Genomic DNA, 21,016 nt, shown 5'->3' with positions numbered 1-21,016 from the left:
AGTGATAATATAATCGGATATTTTTTTTAAAATCAAATAGCTTCCATCCGGTTATTTAAATAATGGAATAAATAATCAAATGAATTTCAAATATCGTTCAGTTATATTGCGTAGAATAATCAGTTGCATCATGAATAAATTTTACGGTGTAAGTGTGTCGGATGGATAATCGATTGAATTATGTGAATAGATTAGATTATTAGTAGTAGTAGTAGTAGTAGTAGTATTACTATTATTATTATTATCATCAAAACATTTTTCTGTGGTCTTAAAAGTAATATAACGTATTTTTCCTTTTGATATAAATTTAATGTTAATGGTATTGTGGCCTCAGGAGAGGCCTGGTGAGTGAGTCACCGCGCACCTCACCCCTCCTGCCGTCATCGCAGGCACCTGCTATCCGGAGTCGTGAATTTTGAGACTCATTGGAATATTAATTTAGCTATTAGTTTGCAGTCGTGAGTTTTGATGCCATTTGCTACTAATTTTCGCACGTGAGTTTTGAGACGTAACCGGCCATAAGTACACTGTAAATTACGCTGGCGTAGGCCTAATTTGCAGTAGCTTCTTCACCATAAATATCCCGATTATTGATCTATTTAATTTTTTTTTTTTTTTTTTTTGTTCGTTGCTTGTACGGCCCAGGTGTACTGCTTAAGCTTCTAGATCTGACACTGTACTGTAAACAATAATTATTTTGGATATTCCAAACAACATATGGAAACTATTCAATTTGTTAGGGAAATTACTGTTATTGCTGAAAATTAATGGCAATGGCAAGTGATATGTAGAAGATCCCTATGTATGTTATTAATATGATTAATGTACACAGTCCTGCACCATTGTATTGCCTAACTTAAACATGTCGAGACACATGATGAACACGCTGTGTAACATTGAAACTTGAGAAATCTTCATATTAAGTGAAAATCCAGCCGACACTTGTTTATATTTTATGTTGCATCTTCAAGTGTAGATGTCTGCGGCACCACCTCCAGACTTCTTGGATCTTCATATTTTCATGAGTTCTTGATTGTATGTACATCGTAAATTTTTTATTTTCTGTTTCAGTTCCGTTAACCCAAAACCCTCTTTACCCATTTTCGCAATCAAGTCCTCTTCCGGCGCCCGTCTCATATTCTTATTTCTATAAGTAACGCTGTTTATGTTCCATAAACATTCTTTTTCACTGTAGAGCTCCACAAATTTGCAAGTTTCTTCTTCCGTCCACTTCATTTTGCCGCCAAATAAACGCTCAACGTAATACCACCGCCTGTACACACATGCAAATACAGCAGTCGAATGACGCGCCAGCTGAAAAATCGAGCGTCCTCGGACTTCTCCGCCAGCTCTCGGAGCTCGGTTCCGGTGGAGGGGGAAGGATAGTGGTAGAGATACTTTACCGCAGCGGAAACCCACTCTTCTCTACTGCCTACTAACTACTCTACTCTACTTGCTACTATCCCAGTCGTTGACATGATGCTAGTAGCTCTACTATCCACTCTACTCGCCTCGCTACTCTACCCGTGTAAACCAGCCCTTATCTCTATGTAATTTGAGGCCAGGATGTTCGCGATGAGCCGTTTTGTAGAGCTGTTTCTTCTCATTTGTTTTCCTAACTTCTCTATGATGATTCTCCTATTGAGCGTGTCGATGCCTTGGAGAAGTCTATAAATATGGCATATAATTTTCCTTTTGGGACTGTCAACTTATCAGAAGCTCTTATAAGAGGCACAGTCTGATAACTGCATACGGGAGATAAATCTCCACAATGGAATTATTGCCCGCCTAGCAATTCCGAATGGAAAATTCTAAATTCCCATGGAGGGAATTAGATATTTTTCACCAATAGAGCATGTCAGTTAGAGTATTTTTTGCTTCAAGGGAGGAAATGTATGCTTCGAGAAATTCGTATAACCGAATTTTGAGAATGGAGAAATAAATACAGGTGAAGAATAGGACAAACGGCCGGAACTTATCAGAAGCCCTTATAAGAGGCACATCTGATAACTGCATACAGGAGATAAATTTCCACAATGGAATTATTGCCCGCCTAGCAATTATGAATGGAAAATTCTAAATTCCCATGGAGGGAATTAGGCTTCTGATAAGTTACCTACATACACCCCATCGTCAGTGCGTAGGGTCTGACACGTCCCACTCTGATGAGTCTAGTGTCAGACCTGAGACGAAACGCTGGTTAATAGAGCAAACGCCTGAAAAGCCTTACATCTGATATTTTTTTGACATTTTTGACATGCTCTATTGGTGAAAAATATCTAATTCCCTCCATGGGAATTTAGAATTTTCCATTCAGTTAATCGGGACGGAAGAATGAGTTTCTTATCGTATGGTTCGCACACTATTAACATCGTTTCTGTGCGTAATTCTGTTGGAGTTGTATGCCACGTGTTTTTTCTAGCGGTTCTGTGCTTTCCCCCATGTCAAAGTCGTATGTTAATAATGTCTGAGACATACAGATCTGTTTTGTATGTGGTAGTTTTGCGTATTTCAGTGCATTTTTGTTTATTCTTACTTCATAATTTTAATGAGTTGAATGTATTTCAGGCAGTTGTGTCGGTGACAGTTTCTGGTATTCACGTTATGGCCTAAAAACATAAATGTTATCTCCAAGTGTTCAGAGATACCTATAAAATTAAATTTCCATTCATTTTACAGTCTAATAAAGTAAACTATTGTGCGAATCACCTCGGGAGATAAATTTTATTTCGAGTTATCGAAATTTCGAGATATAGAGAATACCGTTTTTGAGCATGTAAAGCACATAATTGAATCATATGTATCTACAGGCTTTTACTGAATACATTATTTTTAACAGTACTTAAAAATATACAAAGAAACTCTATTTTATGGCATCACTTTAATTATAACACTTACTATAGTAACTTTTTTTAGAAAACGGGATAGAGTACATACTGTATTGAAACAAGAAACAGCTCCATTAACACATTTGGAAAAAAATCTGTTAGTCTCTTCTGTTTGTTGCGGTTAACCTTTCCTCCCTTCACGTTGAAACTTCTCGTCAATACCACGCAGCCAAGATTCGTAAATGGAGCTTGGCATCCGCTACTTCTGGGCTTGCTTTCGTATGTGACCGGTGATTAATTGACACCCAAGAAATGGCGAGGCTTTGCCGGTTTGCCGATCACTAGAAGTTTGAGTTTCTCTGTTCCCGTCATATTACTTTCCAGGTTGACTGTACCCCTTTCTTTACTTGTTAACTGTTGCTCACAAACCATAAATGCCGTATTGCACAGTTAATGTTGCACAAAATTCAAGTTAGGGTATTTTTTGCTTCAAGGGAGGAAATGTATGCTTCAAGAAATTCGTACAACCGAATTTCGAGAATGGAGAAATAAATACAGGTGAAGAATAGGACAAACGGCCAGAAAATCTAAGTTAGTTCGAGATGCTGAAAATTTGAGTAATGGAGGTTCGAGATATCGAGGTTCGACTGTATTATTATTCGTATGTATGTGTCAGAAATGAGAGTGATTGGGTACATTTTCTTGTAACCATTTTAATGTTGTTTTTTAGTTTAAGAGTTTACATTTAATGGCCAATTCATATTGTAACTGTAGATATGTATGCCTTTTATCCTGTATTTTTTTCACTTAGACCCTGGCGCAATATATGTGATGAAATCCAAGAAAAAAATCTTCCTACTTTTGATTTCTAAAAGTTGGCAGCTATGCACTGAAATACTTGTCGAATATTTTATGATACTTGCCAAGGCTGAGAGGTTCCTTATTATTATATTTGCACTTATCTTCATACAGAGAGTACATTTTACATACATTTAGTTCTCCACTGAGGTATTTCGTATTCAGGTTTCTTTTCCTAGAATAATGACTGGACTGATCAGGAAAATTGTTGATGTGAGCTCGAGCAAATACCAGGTCTTCATCGCCGCATTTACTTGAGCGATTGTTGTGACGTCCTCCTTTTTCTGCCTTTAATAAGTAAATAATAGATGTGATATTTATTTTTTAAAACTTGGCTTGTATTGTAAAACACTGCAAAATTTCCAGTAATTTGCATTTACTGCTTTACCTAGTGGTGCATAATAAAAGTTAAAAATGCAGGCTTACCTGGGGAGAACCGTATGTTTTTTCTATTGAATTACTCGAGACACACAAGTATGAAGGATGAGTTTTCCACCTAATCAATACTTTATTTTACAAAATGTTTAGAATTATTTACATTAAAACAGTACCGGTCTTGACCTGTAAATAGGTCATCAGCTGTTGAACAACCTGCTTAATAGTGATTGTATATAATAAAACATTATTAATAACTAATTAAACAAGAATGCTTTATTCTAATATAATACTAATGTTAAGAGGGGCTTTGGCATGCTGGAGTCCCTTGAATGCCACATATTCCAAAAATTGTATAGTTGAGGTTATCTTGTTTGACGTAATGTTGGCAACAACATAGATATTTGAATTATAGTTACTCGAGACATTCGCCCACTGCTTATACCGAAGATGTCGGTTGCAGCAGTAGGTTAGCCCGTTCTTGACATTACAGATATAGCAAATCCAGACGCGCAAGAACTTTCGCCTTTTGTATTTAACCTAATATGATCCCTGGAGGATAGCCCAATATCACAAAAGATAGCATATCCAACAACATATGGCAGCGCATAACTCAAATATTTTAATTTTGAGGGTTAACCCGTTTTTCCGGAGCCTCCGTGGCTCAGACAGCAGCGCGTCGGCCTCTCATCGCTGGATACCATGGTTCAAATCCCGGTCACTCCATGTGAGATTTGTGCTGGACAAAGCGGAGGCGGGACAGGTTTTTCTCCGGGTACTCCGGTTTTCCCTGTCATCTTTCATTCCAGCAACCCTCTCCATTCTCATTTCATAGCATCTATCATTCATTCATAAATCGCTTTGGGAGTGGCGACCCCATCGTACTAATAGCCTATATCTGCTTCATTCATTCCATTCCTGACCCGGTCAATGACTGGAAGACAGGTTGTAGGATTTCATTTCAACCCGTTTTTCCGGGCATGTCTTCATATTCCTCAGCAGTTTACATTTTCACACTCGCAAAGTTTTGTGAATATGTTTCATATGACTTACTAGACCAACCTTGGCATGAAACATCCATCCACACAGATCACATGAAATAGTTGGGGGAGGATGGAACTGAGCTTGACGGAGTTTTCGTGCTTGTCGTTTATCCTCTTCACGTCGCTGAAACTGGTGTAGAAACAGTGTGGAGCTGAATTGTATGATCCTCAGCAAGCATTTCCCAGGGTTGAGTGTTAATTCCAGCTCTTTTCATAGTTTGTTTAAGCTAATCCTTGAAACGCTTCAAAGGTGCTCCATGAGGTCTTGTGCTGGAACAGAGTTCGGCATACAGAAGTTGACGAAGAAGCTTGCTTTCACTCATGCGATGGACGTGCCCTATTCATCTGAGACGGTGGCCTGTGGTGGTAGCTTCAATACTTATAGCGTGTGCTTTCTCAAGAACTGCAAGGTTGGTGACCGGGTCCTCCCATTTGATGGATCCAAGTTTTTCCAGATGGAAGCACTCTAGCTTTTTCATATGCTAACAGCAGAGGATCCACGTTTCAAAACCGTAAATTAGTATTGATATGACAACAGCAGGGTAAATCATGATCTTGGTATGTATTGTGAGGTAGTTATGCATGAAGACACGACGGAATAAACGTCCAAATGCTGAGTGGGCAGCACCGATTCTCTTGTGAGCAGTTAGCTATTGTTGATCTGCTCTAGTGGAATATCCGCAATGAAGATATTGAAAGGTGGGAGGTTCGATCCACGTGCAGGCTGTGAGACCAAAACGATCCCAAGCACTCTTAAACAACTGACGGAGTGTGAGAGCAGGTGAGGCAGCGTTATCTGCATACTGCAATTCCGTAAGGGAGGAAATTTTAGAAAGCTTTTGGGAGAGAAGTCCAGCCAGATTGACAGAGATATTTAAACCATTTCATGATTTAAGGAACTGGTTTCAACCCAACCAGTGGTTATCCTCAGCTTTTCAATTCTAAACATTGGCAAGTTATAGAATGTATGTACAATCATTAAAATCCCTTATAGTATGAATTATCACAAGACATAAAACCACATTAAAATATATAACTACAAAATAAAAGACACTTAAAACATCAGACGTGGAATTCAAATAAAAGTTTTGATAAACTGACCACTTGTAAATGGTTTTGTTTGACTGTGCGTCTCAGTTCACATTTCATCCTTGTGTGTGTGTGTCCCATTTGTTGATTGTACCAGTTTACACAATGTTAACACTTTATCTTCTTAAATTATATTTAAATTATGTAGTGTATTGAAGGGTGGATAACCTCTTACCTATTCTCCTGAATACTTGTCAATACAGATAAAACATGAAGTTCTTAACTTATGATATATTCTTCTAATTATTAGTCACTTTCAGTACAGATCATTGGAACAAGTATCAGTGGTATCCAAGCTTGTTGGTTGATAGCGACATCTGCAGATCCATTGGTCAAGAGACAGTGAACTTCTCAGTTGAGACATCATACAGTAATTGTTTGGAATTTACGATATCATTAAGTTTTCCCTTAAGACAGAACCAAACTACATGACCAAAGCTTTCGTTCTTGTCACAGTTTTACTGGAACATCTGTCAAGTACTGCTCAAATTGATGAGATGTTTATAAATGACATTTTGAATGTGTTTGACTAATCTGGAAGTGGAATTCCTGTTCTATAGCTTTTTTTTTTTTTTTTTTTTTTTTCCTTCCAGGAGTACAACTGCTTCTTTGTCTAGTGGAACTAAAGGTATGCCATTGGTTCCTGCTCCTGCGCCATCTTCTGAAATGGATGATATGTTTGCTGGGCTTGGACTTGAATCATTCACCGGCTCCAATCTTCGAAATGGTACGAGTGACGTCGAGAACTTAAATGTGCAAAAGAATACACCTCAAGTTAATGGCAGTACCACTTCCCTCAGCTTGCTGGACAAACAGAGGTAAGAAAGATGGTTTAAGAACACAAACCATGCTTATACACATACAGTAAAAGTCTTTTTCTGTACGTCTTTCATGGAATTGATGGGGAAAAAATTGTAAATATACCGTGGAACCTCAATTCTCCCTTTCTGGAGGGACCATTAAAATGAAACGTACAACACGGGAAAATGGAAAATCCAGGAAAGAATGAAAGCCGTCAGTAATTTGGCTAAACATCACAAAAATGAAATATGTATAATTATGATCTTACAACACTCCTAAACCAAACCAAACTACAGCCTCAATGGGCCTTTGTCTGCCAAGTGACCGCTGCTCAGCTCGAAGGCCTGCAGATTACGAGGTGACGCATGGTCAGTGTGACGAATCCTCTTGGCCATTATTCCTGGTGGCTCTCTCGCCATCTCACCATTAGACAGCTCCTCAATTAAAGGTAATCACACAGGCTGAGTGGACCTGGAACCATATATCCAGGTAAAAATGCCTGACCTGGCCGGGAATCGAGCCCGGGCCCTCCGGATGAGAGGGAGGCAACTTAGACTGCAAAACCAGCATGAAACATTAATTACCGGTACGCGAGTTCAAAATCTCCATACTTTGTATTCAGTCTTACAGGGGAAACTTTGTGTCAGTTTCCCGTGAAAGCTTCTTTCAGTTCAGCAACTTTGATTAGCCTAACTCTTCAAAAAATATAATAACGTCAAGCCAAAGGACAATCGATCACAAGTAGTTTTTAATTCTCTTATCTAATAAAATAAAGCACATTAGATACAAAGTGCCCAGGATGATGGCGAAATCACTTCTTTTCTTAATCTTCCATTATAATTTGGTCTCTGGTTCGTAGTCAGTTTCGGGAAATCTTGTACCACGTAAATTAGGCCTACATCGACTTTTAAAGGTTATGTTGAACTCGAGAACGTTTTCGAAGGCAAGTATCGATTTTCAAAAGTTCTCGAATGCATTACATTCAATTCTGCATGTCACTAATCCAATCAAATTGGAAAGAGAAGAAATATATGTCATCAAAACTTCAAAAATTACGATTATTCGTGACCTTGGGCTCAGCTGGAAAGCGCGCTTGCTGCACATGGCAGTACGAGTTGGAAATGATACAAGCCATTTATTTTGTATATGTACGTGCACAAATAAAACGACTGCGGTTTTTTACTTTGAACACGGGACCGTAAAATTCTCTGTCTTATATTAGGACCAAAACAGTAACAGACAATCCTGCCTGAAAGCCCAGTTACTATGAAATGAAATGGCATATGGCTTTTAGTGCGTGGAGTGTCCAAGGACCCCAGTTACTATACAGTGCCCTGAGGAAAGTGCCGAAAACTTTTTCAACAATACAATAGAAAAAAGTAAAAATATGACCATCTAACCCTGGACATAATGTGGACGTTTTATAAGTGCGAACATTTGACGAAACTCGTTCCGTCTTCAAGTAGAATGAAATTGAAATCTAAATATATAAAGTAAGAGTTTTGTCTGTACATTGCTCAGAATTTGAAAATAATGGTATTTCTGTATCGGTCATGTCCATAGTAACAAGAAAATGCAATTTTTACTTTTCCGTAATTTCTGTCTGTCTGTCTGTCTGTCTGTCTGTCTGTCTGTCTGTCTGTCTGTCTGTCTGTCTGTCTGTCTGTCTGTCTGTCTGTCTGTATGTATGTATGTATGTATGTATGTACACGCATCACGAGAAAACGGTTGAAGAGAGTTTAATGAAAATCGGTATGTGAAGTCAGGGGATGAGCCTCTACAATCTAGGCTATAAATCATTTTACTCACGCTGAATGAAATGGTAGTTTAGGGGAAGGCATAAAATTGAATTCTCAACTATTTATGTTATTAGTGGTCTAATGAAAATTGGTATGTGAAGTCGGGGGATGAGCCTCTACAATCTAGGCTATAAATCATTTTACTCACGCTGAGTGAAATGGTAGTTTAGGGGAAGGCCTAAAATTGAATTCTCAACTATTTATGTTATTAGTGGTCGTATTTTAAAGAAAATGGGTATGCAAAGTTGGGGAATAAGTTGCTACAATCTAGGCTATCAATAATTGTATTCACGCTGAGAAAAATGGTAGTTTAGGGGAAGGCCTAAAATATAATTCTCAAATATTGTCGTTATTAGTAGTCCTGTCTTGATGAAAATCGGTATGCAAAGTCAGGAAATAAGTCGCTATAGTCTAGGCTGTAAATTATTTTATTCACGCTGAGTGAAATGGTAGTTTAGGGGAAGGCCTAAAATGTAATTCTCAAATATTTCTTATTAGAGGTGTAATCGATGAATGCTACATAACTAGGGTTATATAGTATTAAATTTCCTATTATTCATGTCTTATACGTTGTTACCGTACTGGCTATGATCACAAAGATATTCATGATTTTCAATTTTTGTTACTAAGTCCATATCAGCGCCGAGTAACCAGAAATGGGTAAACAGTATTTAATGAAAATCGGTATGTAAAGTCGGAGAATAAGAAACTACAGTTTATGGTATAAAATATTTTACAAATCGCAGAGTCGAAAGAAAACTAAATGTGAAGGCCTACAATACAGAAAGCTCATAACATTGATCAACAATAACATTACATTGACCATTGTTTGTCGTGATGTGCTTTGTGTCATCTGTTGCCCTTCATCTCCGGTAGATAGGATTACTGCTGCGTACAGAGTATTTTTTATTTGATTTACGTCGCACCGACATAGATAGGTTTTATGGCGACGATGGGATAGGAAAGGGCTAGGAGTGCCTTAGGCATTAAGGTACAGGCCCAGCATTTGACTGGTGTGAAAGTGGGAAATCACGGAATACTATCATCAGCGCTGCCGACAATGAGGTTCGAATCCACTCTCTCTCGGATGCAAGCTCACAGCTGCGCACCACTAACCACACGGTCAACTCGCCCAGTCGTAGAGAGTGTAACAGCCTGCCTGAATATTGATGGGAAGTAGCTGGGGAGTTAGATAACTTTCTTCTTTAGCATGCCATTCCCCTGGTTTATAAATTTTCTGATACTACTGGTACGTAACACACTGGATCAGCATAGCATTCGGGCTATTCAATCCCTACTCTGAGGCACTGATTGGAATGAACAGTGTGCATATTTAGCGGAATAATGGCAGATGAGTGTTCATGGCAATCTGCGGCCTGGTCATCCCAGCTCTGGAACTTCGGACTATTAGATTGACACCGCAATCTAACCGCAGCATTGTTCGTTAAAAGTGATAAAACGTGCGGCTTTCCATTTGATCGAGTATTTTATATGATAGCATTGCTTTTAATCGCTGCATTCATACCTACGTTTTTGTAATGACCTATGTTGATTTCAGGTTAAGAAAACTAAAAGTCAGACTTTCTGAGAATCCCGTAGCAAAGCACGGGTGCATCAGCTAGTAATAAATAAGGTAGTTCAACCTATTCAATACAAATAAACACGAAATGTAGTGTTACATTCCTATTTAATTATAAGTGGAAGCAGTACCGGTTTCGACCCCAATCCGCGTCATCAACAGCCGAATAAAACGCAAAAAACAATGCATAGGTAAGAAAGAAATTAAAGATCAAGTCCCCACAAAAAACAGTTGAAGAGGCAAAAATAAAACAAACGGGGATAGGCACTGTGAAAAATTCAGAAGAAGTAGAAGGCAAGTCACTTAAAAGAAGATTATTAATGAAGATTTTTTCAAGTTTTCTTTTTACTTCATATCTGATTTCATCTTGTTCTTCTGTTGGCATTTTGTTAATGGCTATTTCAGATTCAGTTATTAAATTGGTGGCTATATTGAAAGTGTTGAGGTTGGGCCAATTGTGTTTGAGGCCCTTAGGAAGAATTAAGTTTTCATCATCACTCAGAGTTGTTTTAGATAAATTGACAATGGGAGGATGGAATTGTTCAATGGTTTTGGCTGATGATGACCCGGATTGGGGTCGAAATCGGTACCGCTTCCACTTATAATTAAATAGGAATGTAACACTACATTTCGTATTTATTTGTATTGAATAGGTTGAACTACCTTATTTATTATTTCAATTTCAAGTAGAGCTATTAAAATGCTCTGTATCTCCTTACAGTTATTGTGGCCACTCTCCGTTTTATAATTTCCGAGATTCTCTAAACAATACCACCTGAATTAGAGGCTAAGATGCTCCCTTATGCAAGTTCGCTGCCAATCGCTTTTCCAGTACAGTACTTGCTCTAATTATTGCAATGACGGGGCGTTAACGCCAAGATCCATAAATATGCCATAGTTGTCCTTTCGTGCGATACAGTTTATTGAAGAACGCTTGATCGAGGATTTAGCATTTATGGCAGTGAAATTTCTGGACGGTTGATGTGGGAAATCGTTTCTTCAAGGAACGGATAATGTGGGATTTTTACAACATGATTTAATTACGATGCTCGCGGGACCACGTAATTTGAACGGATGATCCAGAAAAACATAGGTTCCGGAAACAGATAATCGAGGTTCCACTGTATTGGAACATTGTTAATCCAGACTAATTGTGGGATAAGGCAGAGGGCAACAAAAGAAACACATATAATAGGATGAAATAAGAACGGGAGTACTCCAGGGGATGGGCTCTTACCATTGTTGTTCAACTGTGTGCTTGAGAAAGTATTTAGTGAATGGAGCAAAAATATAAAGAGTGGAGTTAAACTCGGTTGTAAAAAGAAGGACGTTAAAATCAATTGCATTGCTTTTTGCATATGATATGGTCTTGTTTGCTGAAGCAAGGGAGCAAATCTCTGAACTGAAGAAACAAGCAGGCAAACTCCTCCGAAAAAAAAAAAAAATCGTGACAAACAAAACACCAAATGGAAATTCTAAGTTCCCATGGAGGGAATTAGATTCTTTTCCACCAATAGAGCATATCAAAAATCAGATCAAAAATTAGATGGATGGCTTTTCCGGCGTTTGCTCTATTAACCAGCGTTTCGTCTTAGGTCTGACACTAGACGTCAGTGGGTAGGGTCTGACACATCCCACTCTGAAGAGTCTAGTGTCAGACCTAAGACGAAACGCTGGTTAATAGAGCAAACGCCGGAAAAGCCATCCATCTAATTTTTGATCTGAAACAAAACACCCACTTCAAAGTCCAAGATATAGTAAAAGAAATAGAATAGTAAAAGAATTCAAAATATCTCGGAGAATGGATTAGTTGGAATGCTGTGGAATGCAAAGCAATGGAATCCAGGAAAAATAAACTTGAACTGGAACTCGAGCTAAAAGAAAGGAAAATTTTAATTAAGATCATAGGACAAACATTTCAGGAAAACAAGATAATACACATCGAGAATGAAATACTTTACAAGAAAATTGAAAAACTCTGAAGATAAATTTTTACGGTCAACTTCTCAGAATGAACTCTAATAGATTAACCAAACAAATCTTTGACTTATTCTATAACTGCAAAACAAAACTGAACTGAAAAAATCTAGTAGAATTAAAAATCACAGAAAATTTACTATTCAATCGAACAGCTAAAGTAGTAAGATGAAAATATAAGGTTCAAAGACAAATCTACATTAAAGACGGGAAGAAACTAAGATCAGAAATACTGGGCACTAAGAAAAGAGCAACACACAGAGAAATGATTTAATCACCGTACCCCAAAGAGGGCAAAACGAAACGAGGCGGATGAAGACAATGGCAGATCAGTGTGGGAATAGGGAGCAACAGAAATAGGAGCACTGCCATATCAATCACTACTGATCTGCATTTACGGCAGTCGCCCAGGTGGCAGGTTCCCTATCTGTTGTTTTCCTAGCCTTTTCTTAAAAGATTGCAAAGAAATTGGAAATTTATTGAACATCTCCCTTGGTAAGTTATTCCAATCCCTAACTCCCCTTCCTATAAACGAATATTTGCCCCAATTTGCCCTTGTGAATTCCAACTTTATCTTCATATTGTGATCTTTCCTACCTTTAAAAACACCATCAAACTTATTAGTCTACTGATGTTCTCCCACCCATCTCTCCACTGACAGCTCTAGTAGATACAATCAGTATTGCATTGAATTTGTAAACTAAGTGAGACATACCATTTAGTCGAGCAGCTCGTCTCCTTTCTCCCAAGTCTTCCCAGCCCAAACTTTGCAACATATTTGTAACGCTACTCTTTTGTCGGAAATCGCCCAGAACAAATCTAGCTGCTTTTCTTAGGATTTTTCCAGTTTCTGAATCAAGTAATCCTGGTAAGGGTCCCATACACTGGAACCATACTCCAGTTGGGGTCTCACCAGAGACAAATATGCTCTCTTCTTTACATCCTTACTACAACCCCTAAATACTCTCATAACCATGTGCAGAGATCTGTACCCTTTATTTACAATCATTTACTTTTGTCGGATTAAAATGTTTATAGAATTTATTTATATTTGACTTAAGCATTTGTATTAGTTCCGGTAATTGTATTAAGATGGGGTTCTTTGTTTCAATTTCGTCATTTAGGTTTTTATTTTTGTTGTATTGTTGAATTGTTGATTTAAATGAATGTATATGTTTTCCAATTCCGTCATTTCTTTTCCTTTTTCCACTCTTCTTAAAAAATTTTAAATCCCTTTCAATAGTTGTAAAACTGTGTCCAGTTTCTAGCATGTGTGCACCCATTGCAGAATGTTTCTTGTGTTTGGCTGCATTTACATGTTCGAGATATCTTATCATAAAGCTTCGGCCAGTTTGGCCAACGTACGAAAAATTGCATTCTGTGCACGCGAGCCTATATATTCCAGATCCTTGATATTGATTACTATTTATATTAACTTTATTGTGGATGTAGAAAATATTTCGGTTCATGTTTTGGGTTTTGAAGGCAATGTTAATATCTCGTTTTTTGATGTTATTAGTGATTTGGTATATAGCTGGGTTAGTAAATGTAAAAGTTGCAAATTTGGATTTCTTATTTTTATCTGGTATAAGATTAGTGGCCAATTTTATTTTCACCTTATTAATGATTTTGTTAACCATTTCTATTTTATAACCGTTATTGAGTGCCAGATCTTTTATGAAATTAAGTTCTTTCTTTAAACTCTTACTTGTTAGTGGAATTTTTAGGGCTCTATAAACCAAACTCAAAAATGCTGCCTGTTTGTGAGAATTGGGGTGGAGTGACTCGTTTTTAATCGTTATTGGAGTAAACGTCTGTATTCTATAAATCTGGAAATCAAATTTATTTCCTGCTCTCTTTACATTTATATCTAGAAAACTTAGCGAATTGTTCTTTTCATCTTCTTTAGTGAATTTTATGTTACTGTCTAATTTATTTTAAAAATTAAAAATATTATCACTATTGTTCAGTTTTTGCCAGTAGTCTCCCATGATCTAACCTATCAAATGCCTTAGACAGGTCAATCGCTATGAGACCGGCTCTCTCCACATCAGTCTCAGTTCTCAGCCCCTGACGAGCTTGTTTCTGCTTCCTAGCCTCATCTCTGGCCTTCACACTCATTGAAAAGCCATCTTGACAGATCTTCAGTCTTCATGTGGGTTAAATTACTGGGAAAAAAAAGTGGGGTGAGGGGTGGTGAAGACAACTTGAGTAAAGCAGTGACCTAGGTCATATATATAAGTACATGTATATACAGTAATTTTACAAGCACTAATGTGCCAAGGGAATATATTTGGACAATCATCATCATCACTGGTGGTCTGCCTATCGGCAGGTCTTCACATGAATTCTCCACGCTGTTCTGTCTTCAGCCATTCTGTTTGTCTTCCAGTAGCTTCTATTTACCTTTATGTTACAAGTGAACGATGTAATGCGAGTGGAATGTATTTTTTTTTTAAGACTTTGTTCGTAAAATATGATATGATGTTTTATTTTTATTGACCTAACCTGTACTGTATAATGTTGTAACATAGGCATTTGTAAATAGTAGAATTCTGTCTATAGTTCCTGGAAAGATCCAGAAAGTTACATAACTTTTGTACAGGGTGTGTTACTTTGTTGGTATGTCTTTTAGAAAGTGTGTCCTGTCTATTTTGGAAAAATACGACTTTCGCGATCATGCGTATTCTAGAATGTTAGTCAGAGTTCGTGACCGAAAGTAAGGTTGTGATTGGTGAGTCTAGGTGGCGATAGGGAACTCGTGCACACTGATTGGCTGCCTCCAAGGCCAGTAATTCCTATATATAGTGAGCGAGGCAGTGTTCGAATTAATTCTGTATCCTGAATTCTGTCGGTCTCGGTTTATCTGTCTGCGAGCAGCCTATCTGGTTGACGTCCCCCGGCTTCCGGGATGGCACTCTCCTCGGGTAAGCACTCTTGAATTCCGTTCCTGCTAAAATTTCCGTAATGTTCCGATTTGCTTTTCATACAGGAGTCTGCCCTAACCTCGCCTAGATTCACCAAATTAGTTACTTATGACGCCTTAGTTTTTCAGCGGGATTTACCTGTTCGTTTCCGAGGCATTCCCATTTCTTTTTTCACTAAAATATGTATATTGTAGTTTAATATTATTTCCCTTGGGGTTTGCCTCTGGTAGTTCTGTATCACTTGAGGTACGCTAGACTTTGGATAGCCTGTAAATTGCATTGTACTACTGCATTGGTAACTAGATGTATAGTTGTTTTGAAATTTGAATTTACACTGTTACGAAGTAAGCCATGGATATCACTGAACTTATAGCTCGTAACTTGGAATGTATTTGTAAGATTATTTTGCAAATAATATTTTTCAAATCTAAGGATCACGGGGATTTATTTTGGAATCCGCTATCTAAGCCATGTCCATGCCTTTGGTAGGTTCCCAGCCCTTCCATCTTCCCGTTTTGTCGTTCACTAGTTGGCCCTACTGATAGTTACGTACTTGTTTTGTTGGAGATCCGCGTAATGCTAGCTACTGTTTTTCCGAGTGTGTAGTGTTTTCTTATATTGTGTATTGTACTCTTACCTTCCCCTTTTAACTGTGTTTGTGCCTTGTTTGGTGTTACCACTGTAGTAGAGTAGAGGTAACACTTTACATTGTCCACTAACTGATACCTCTTCCTTCCTCTCTTCAGTTTTCTTTGTACCTTCCCTTCCAGTGCTTCAGTTATTAAACAGTTTCATCGCAAACAGTGGCCTAACCAATTTTTCTTCCGTCTTTGAATGCATTCCAATATCATTCTCCTTCCTTCACCCACTCTTTTTAGCACTTCCTCATTCCTTACTTTTTCCTGCCAGCTGATTTTCTCCATCTTCCGCCAGATCCACATTTCAAATGCTTCTAGTCTTCTTTCTTCCTCTTTTCTCAACGTCCAAGTCTCAGCCCCATAAAGCGCTACACTCCACACAAAGCACTTCACTAACCTCTTCTTAAGGTCCTTATTTAGAGGCCCACTCAACAGTGTCCTTTGTTTCATAAATGCTTCCTTGGCCATTGCAATTCTAGTCTTCACTTCATCCAAGCAATAGAGATCATTTCTCGTTATGTTTCTCAAATATTTGAATTTAGACACTTGTTCGATCTCCTCCCCCGAAAGTATTATTTTAGCTATTTGGATGATAAATAAGTGTAATATAAATTTAGGCAAGAAAATAAGGTAATTTAGCATGATCAGCAATCAAATTCACTGAAAATTCCTAAACAAATGATGAAGTAGAGGCTGAAGTTGTTAAATTCTTATACAGAGTACATTATCATAGGGGTGTATACACTCTGAATGATACCGAAACTTTTAGCAAGGTATAGGATAGGGTAGGTAAATGGAGGAAGTTAGGAAACCAAGAGACACGAGCGGAACATTTGTTGTTAGATGCACGAAGCAGTGAATCCAAAACACAGGAGGATTTCAATAATACTTTAAAGGTTAGAATAGTTCGGATCCACTGAATGACAATATTAGCCCTACAGTAATTCAAAAGTCCATAGCACATTGATACAGATTGAAAAATAGTGGTCTGTAAGTCGATGACTCCCTCAACTCTGTCGGCAACCGAAGAATGGAATAATAAGAGAAGATATATCACATTATTTGATCTCTATTTCTCACCTGGAAAATAGTTGCAGTAGATGGAGCAGAGAACGAGCTTTCTCCAAGGTAACATGCTCGCACATCCAGCAGGGAACGGCCACTTGTTCAACCTGCCGGGTTAGGCAGGTGGTTGCATAGTACTAAAGGCAGAACATTTGACTATAGTTAGGTAGGTGGCACGTATTTATATGAATGAAAGTTCGTTCTGGAAATTACGAAAAATAGAGCTGACATCAGGGGAGCAGGAGAGTCAGATGGCGGCCAGTGTGTTAAAAACAATAGTGGAAGAGGGTAGTACAAAGTAAGTCTGGAATATTTGTATCATTGTACAGCGGGGCGGTTGCAGGTTTGCGCTACCTCCATTAATTTTTTATGTTTATTGTAGGTAAAGTTTTATAATTTGGATTACTCAACTACTGTATTTTCATTCAGCAAGACAAACCTTTCAAGAGCTTGAAAGAGCAAATATTGACTACAGAAGACTACAAGCCGGTACTCTTAGATGTTCACTGCAGGAGCCAAAAGTTTGCAGCTGAGAGTCAAGCTGAGGTAGGATGAAACCTGGGCTTGCAGAGGGGTGCGCAGGGCTGATCGAGGGGTGCGCGGGGAGAGGAAAATATAGGCGTTGCTTCTTATACATTGCTTAAATGGAGGTTTATCAGCCTGGTTCCTCGTACCATGGCCGATTTGATGCGTCGCTCCAGCTAGCTCCTTGCAGCGCAGCGAGGGATCAAGTCGGCCGTGCTCCTACAAAACCAGCTACTAGCAAAGCCGCTAGGGACTGTTGGCGCTCAATGTGAGAGTCTGTTATGTCACCTAGCGACATTGGATGGAAGTTCATCTGCTAGATACATAATTAATAGCTTTAAATTTGAAAATAAAAACCGCCATTTCTTTCAGTATAGTTGTGAGCTTTGTTATGTGCGTACAAGCTAAGTAGCTTATTGATTTCACTGTGTAAACATTCGTGTCGGGGTGTGTTTTTATTATTGTGCGTTTTTATCAGTTAGTGGTATTTTGCCAGATCATGAATTCGGTGCACTTTAATGTCTGGGCTGTTTCCGCAACAGACTGCCGAAGAAAAATCCGAGGTGAAACGAATGGGTAGGCCCACGCGGCGTTTAATTTTGAAACCAGATACAATACCGGAATTAGGCTACCTCAAAGTGTTTCATTTCAATATGGTAAAAGAGTTCTAAAATGAAAAAAAGTTACTGGGTTGTGGTAATATTCCTTACATTTCTATTTTAATAATAAAACGTATTTTTGATGTACCTAGATTTGAAAATTAGCCTGTAATCATATTATATCAATGGTAAAAATTGTGCACCACTGAACTTTCAAACCACCCGCCGCCACTGTAGTACACTAGGTCTGCTTGGAACATAAGCCTCTTGTCTTCCCACCACTTCTCCCTCATCACTCTTGCCCTGTCCTGTCCTCTTCTCCACATGCACTCTTCCCCTCCTTTTATCCACCTGACTCTTGGTCTTCCTCTTGGTCATTTTCTTGTTACCTCCATTTCATGCATCCTTCTGGGTATCCTTTCCTGTGTCATTCTCTTAATGTGTCCATACCATCTAAGTCTAGAGTCCTCTATCCTGTTCTGCGGTGGCTCTTGATAACAAAAGCTTAACCCAATCACCTCAGATTTAATGGTTCCGTGTGCTCGCTTAGAAATCAGATTGAAATTGCCCTCAGCTCGAGTAAGCCACGCTGTCAGAAATACTGTGCACTGCTGTGAAATAAATGCCATAAATGGAACAGCAGACAGAATTTTCATATATCATTGTCAGTGACGTATTCAACCAATAATGATGTCAGAACAAGGATTTTGTGTGGTAAATCTCAAAACATTTGGGTATATGTAGAGGCACTTCACACTTTTTGGGGTCTCAATACATTCATCTTTGCTCCAATATAATTGAGTGTAAGGCTTACAAACCTGGTATATCAGAATGCAGAGGGCCTTAATTTCATAAATTATAAACATTTGTTAATCTGATTATCCCTGGACAGCTGTACGTCAGTATTGTGACTTTGTGTAGTATAGTTCACATTTCTTGGGGCTGCCTCTGTGGCTCAGGCGACAGCGCGTCGGCCTCTCACCGCTGAGTTCAATGGTTCAAATCCCGGTCACTCCACGTGAGATTTGTGCTGGACAAAGCAGAGGCGGGACAGATTTTTGTCTGGGTACTCCTGTTTTCCCTGTCATCTTTCATTCCAGCAACACTCTCCACTATCATTTCATTTCATCTGTCCGTCATTGATCATCGCCCCAGAGGAGTGCGACAGGCCTTGGCAGCCGGCACAATTGCCATCCTTGCCGCAAGATGGGGGCTTCATTCATTCCATCCCTGACCCGATCATTGACTGGAAAACAGGTTGTTGGTTTTGATCATCATCATCTATTCACATTTCTTGGCGTATTATAATGAATTAAATTAGTAGCATCACTGTCTCACTGGAAGATATAGCAAACTCATCTTCTGTATTACTCTCATACTCTGAATTACTTTTCCTGCCATTATTAATGAATATATTAGCTATTTCTATGTCACCAACAACTCCACCAGAATCTGCCATGTTTACACACAAATTTAAAATGTGTGCAGAGTTAAAAGTTAATGACTTTGAATTCTCTCTGCCAGGTTTCAATCCTTTATCTTGGGATCCGGAGGTAGACACTACCACTGATCTTGAGGGAGCTAATTATATACAAAAGAATCATTCATATAAATGCAGAAATTGCCTCTGCCGAGACCAGCAGCCACGCATAACTCATTCTCCCAACCAGAAACCCACAACTTTAATGGGAATACAATAGGATTAGTAGAGGCTTGGCACAAATTGTAGATTTCTGTATAGGTTTTTATTTTTATTTTGAGTAGTTCTAGTTAAAAGTAGGATTTAATCCACCTTGCTCAATACAAAGTGTTAACAAACTTTAAAATTAATACATAATTATCTAAAATGCAGACATGTTTTGACCTCTTGGGCCAACATCAGTACATACAAATCTTTTGGGACATTTATTTATTTATTTATTCGTATTTATTTATTTATTCGTATCAGAAGCATACATTTTACATTGCATAATGGTACTTAATGACATACATATCAAATAGTGTCTGCCCAAAATTTTGCCAAATCACGGGCATTAGGTGTTGCAGCCATCAAGTCCTCTATTGTGCAACTTAAAGGACACTTACTACAGTTCATGAAATGGGCTGTGGTTTGGTCTTCACCACATTCGCATTGCCTGGATGTGCCAGGAAAGCCCCACTTTACCATATTGGTTCTTGATCTACCAACCCCAGTGCGAAGCCTGTTCAGCGATTTCCACGTAGACCAATGTTCCTCGTGTCCTGGGGGGAGATGTTCAATTGGTAGCATCCAATCAGCAAGTTGAGGATTTCTAGTTCTCCATAATCTCAACCGTGTGGATTGGGCAGATTCGTTTAAATCTTCGGTTGTATTCAGGAAACTCCTCCTAGACCTCAATCTTCGGTGGGCAGGTTCAGATCCATTTAATGGGTGTGCACATGAGGCAAGTGCTTTAGTTCTCTCATTCATGGATGCAACTTCTCTTCTTATATCTGGTGGGGCGATTCCAGCCAAACAGTAGATTCTATCTCGTGGAGTTGGTCTCAAGCAGCCAGTAATGAGTCGACATGTTTCATTTAGAGAAATGTCAACTTGTTTAGCATGACTTGATCTGTACCAAACAGGGCAAGCGTACTCTGCAGCGGAGTAACACAGAGCCAGGGCTGTAGTTCTCAACGTCTTTGGATGTGTACCCCCAATTGGTTCCAGACAACTTGCGAAGGATGTTGTTTCTAGCCGACACTTTCTGCTTGATGTTCATGCAGTGTTGTTTGTAGGTGAGAGCACGATCCAATGTTACACCTAGATATTTAGGTGTTGGGCAGTGATCTAGTTGAGTATCTTCCCATACTACCTGCAATTTCCTTGACGCCTGTCTGTTCTTTAAATGGAAGGCACATACCTGAGTTTTAGATGGGTTAGGCTTCAGTTGA

At 38.6% G+C, this 21,016-nt stretch overlaps 1 protein-coding gene across 1 annotated transcript in view; it reads left to right on the top strand.

Annotated features, from left to right (window-relative positions):
* LOC136867497 (SCY1-like protein 2) overlaps positions 1–21,016 on the top strand; it is a 139,953-nt gene that overhangs the window by 115,192 nt on the left and 3,745 nt on the right. The window contains exon 12 of the mRNA XM_067144706.2: positions 6,787–7,011. Coding sequence (XP_067000807.2) covers positions 6,787–7,011 — 225 coding nt within the window. The remainder of the gene's footprint in view (positions 1–6,786; positions 7,012–21,016) is intronic.

The sequence above is a fragment of the Anabrus simplex genome, chromosome 3 (assembly GCF_040414725.1).
Source record: "Anabrus simplex isolate iqAnaSimp1 chromosome 3, ASM4041472v1, whole genome shotgun sequence".
Lineage (NCBI taxonomy): Eukaryota > Metazoa > Arthropoda > Insecta > Orthoptera > Tettigoniidae > Anabrus > Anabrus simplex.
Note: the sequence above shows the minus strand (reverse complement) of the source record. Positions and strands in the feature narration are given on the sequence as shown.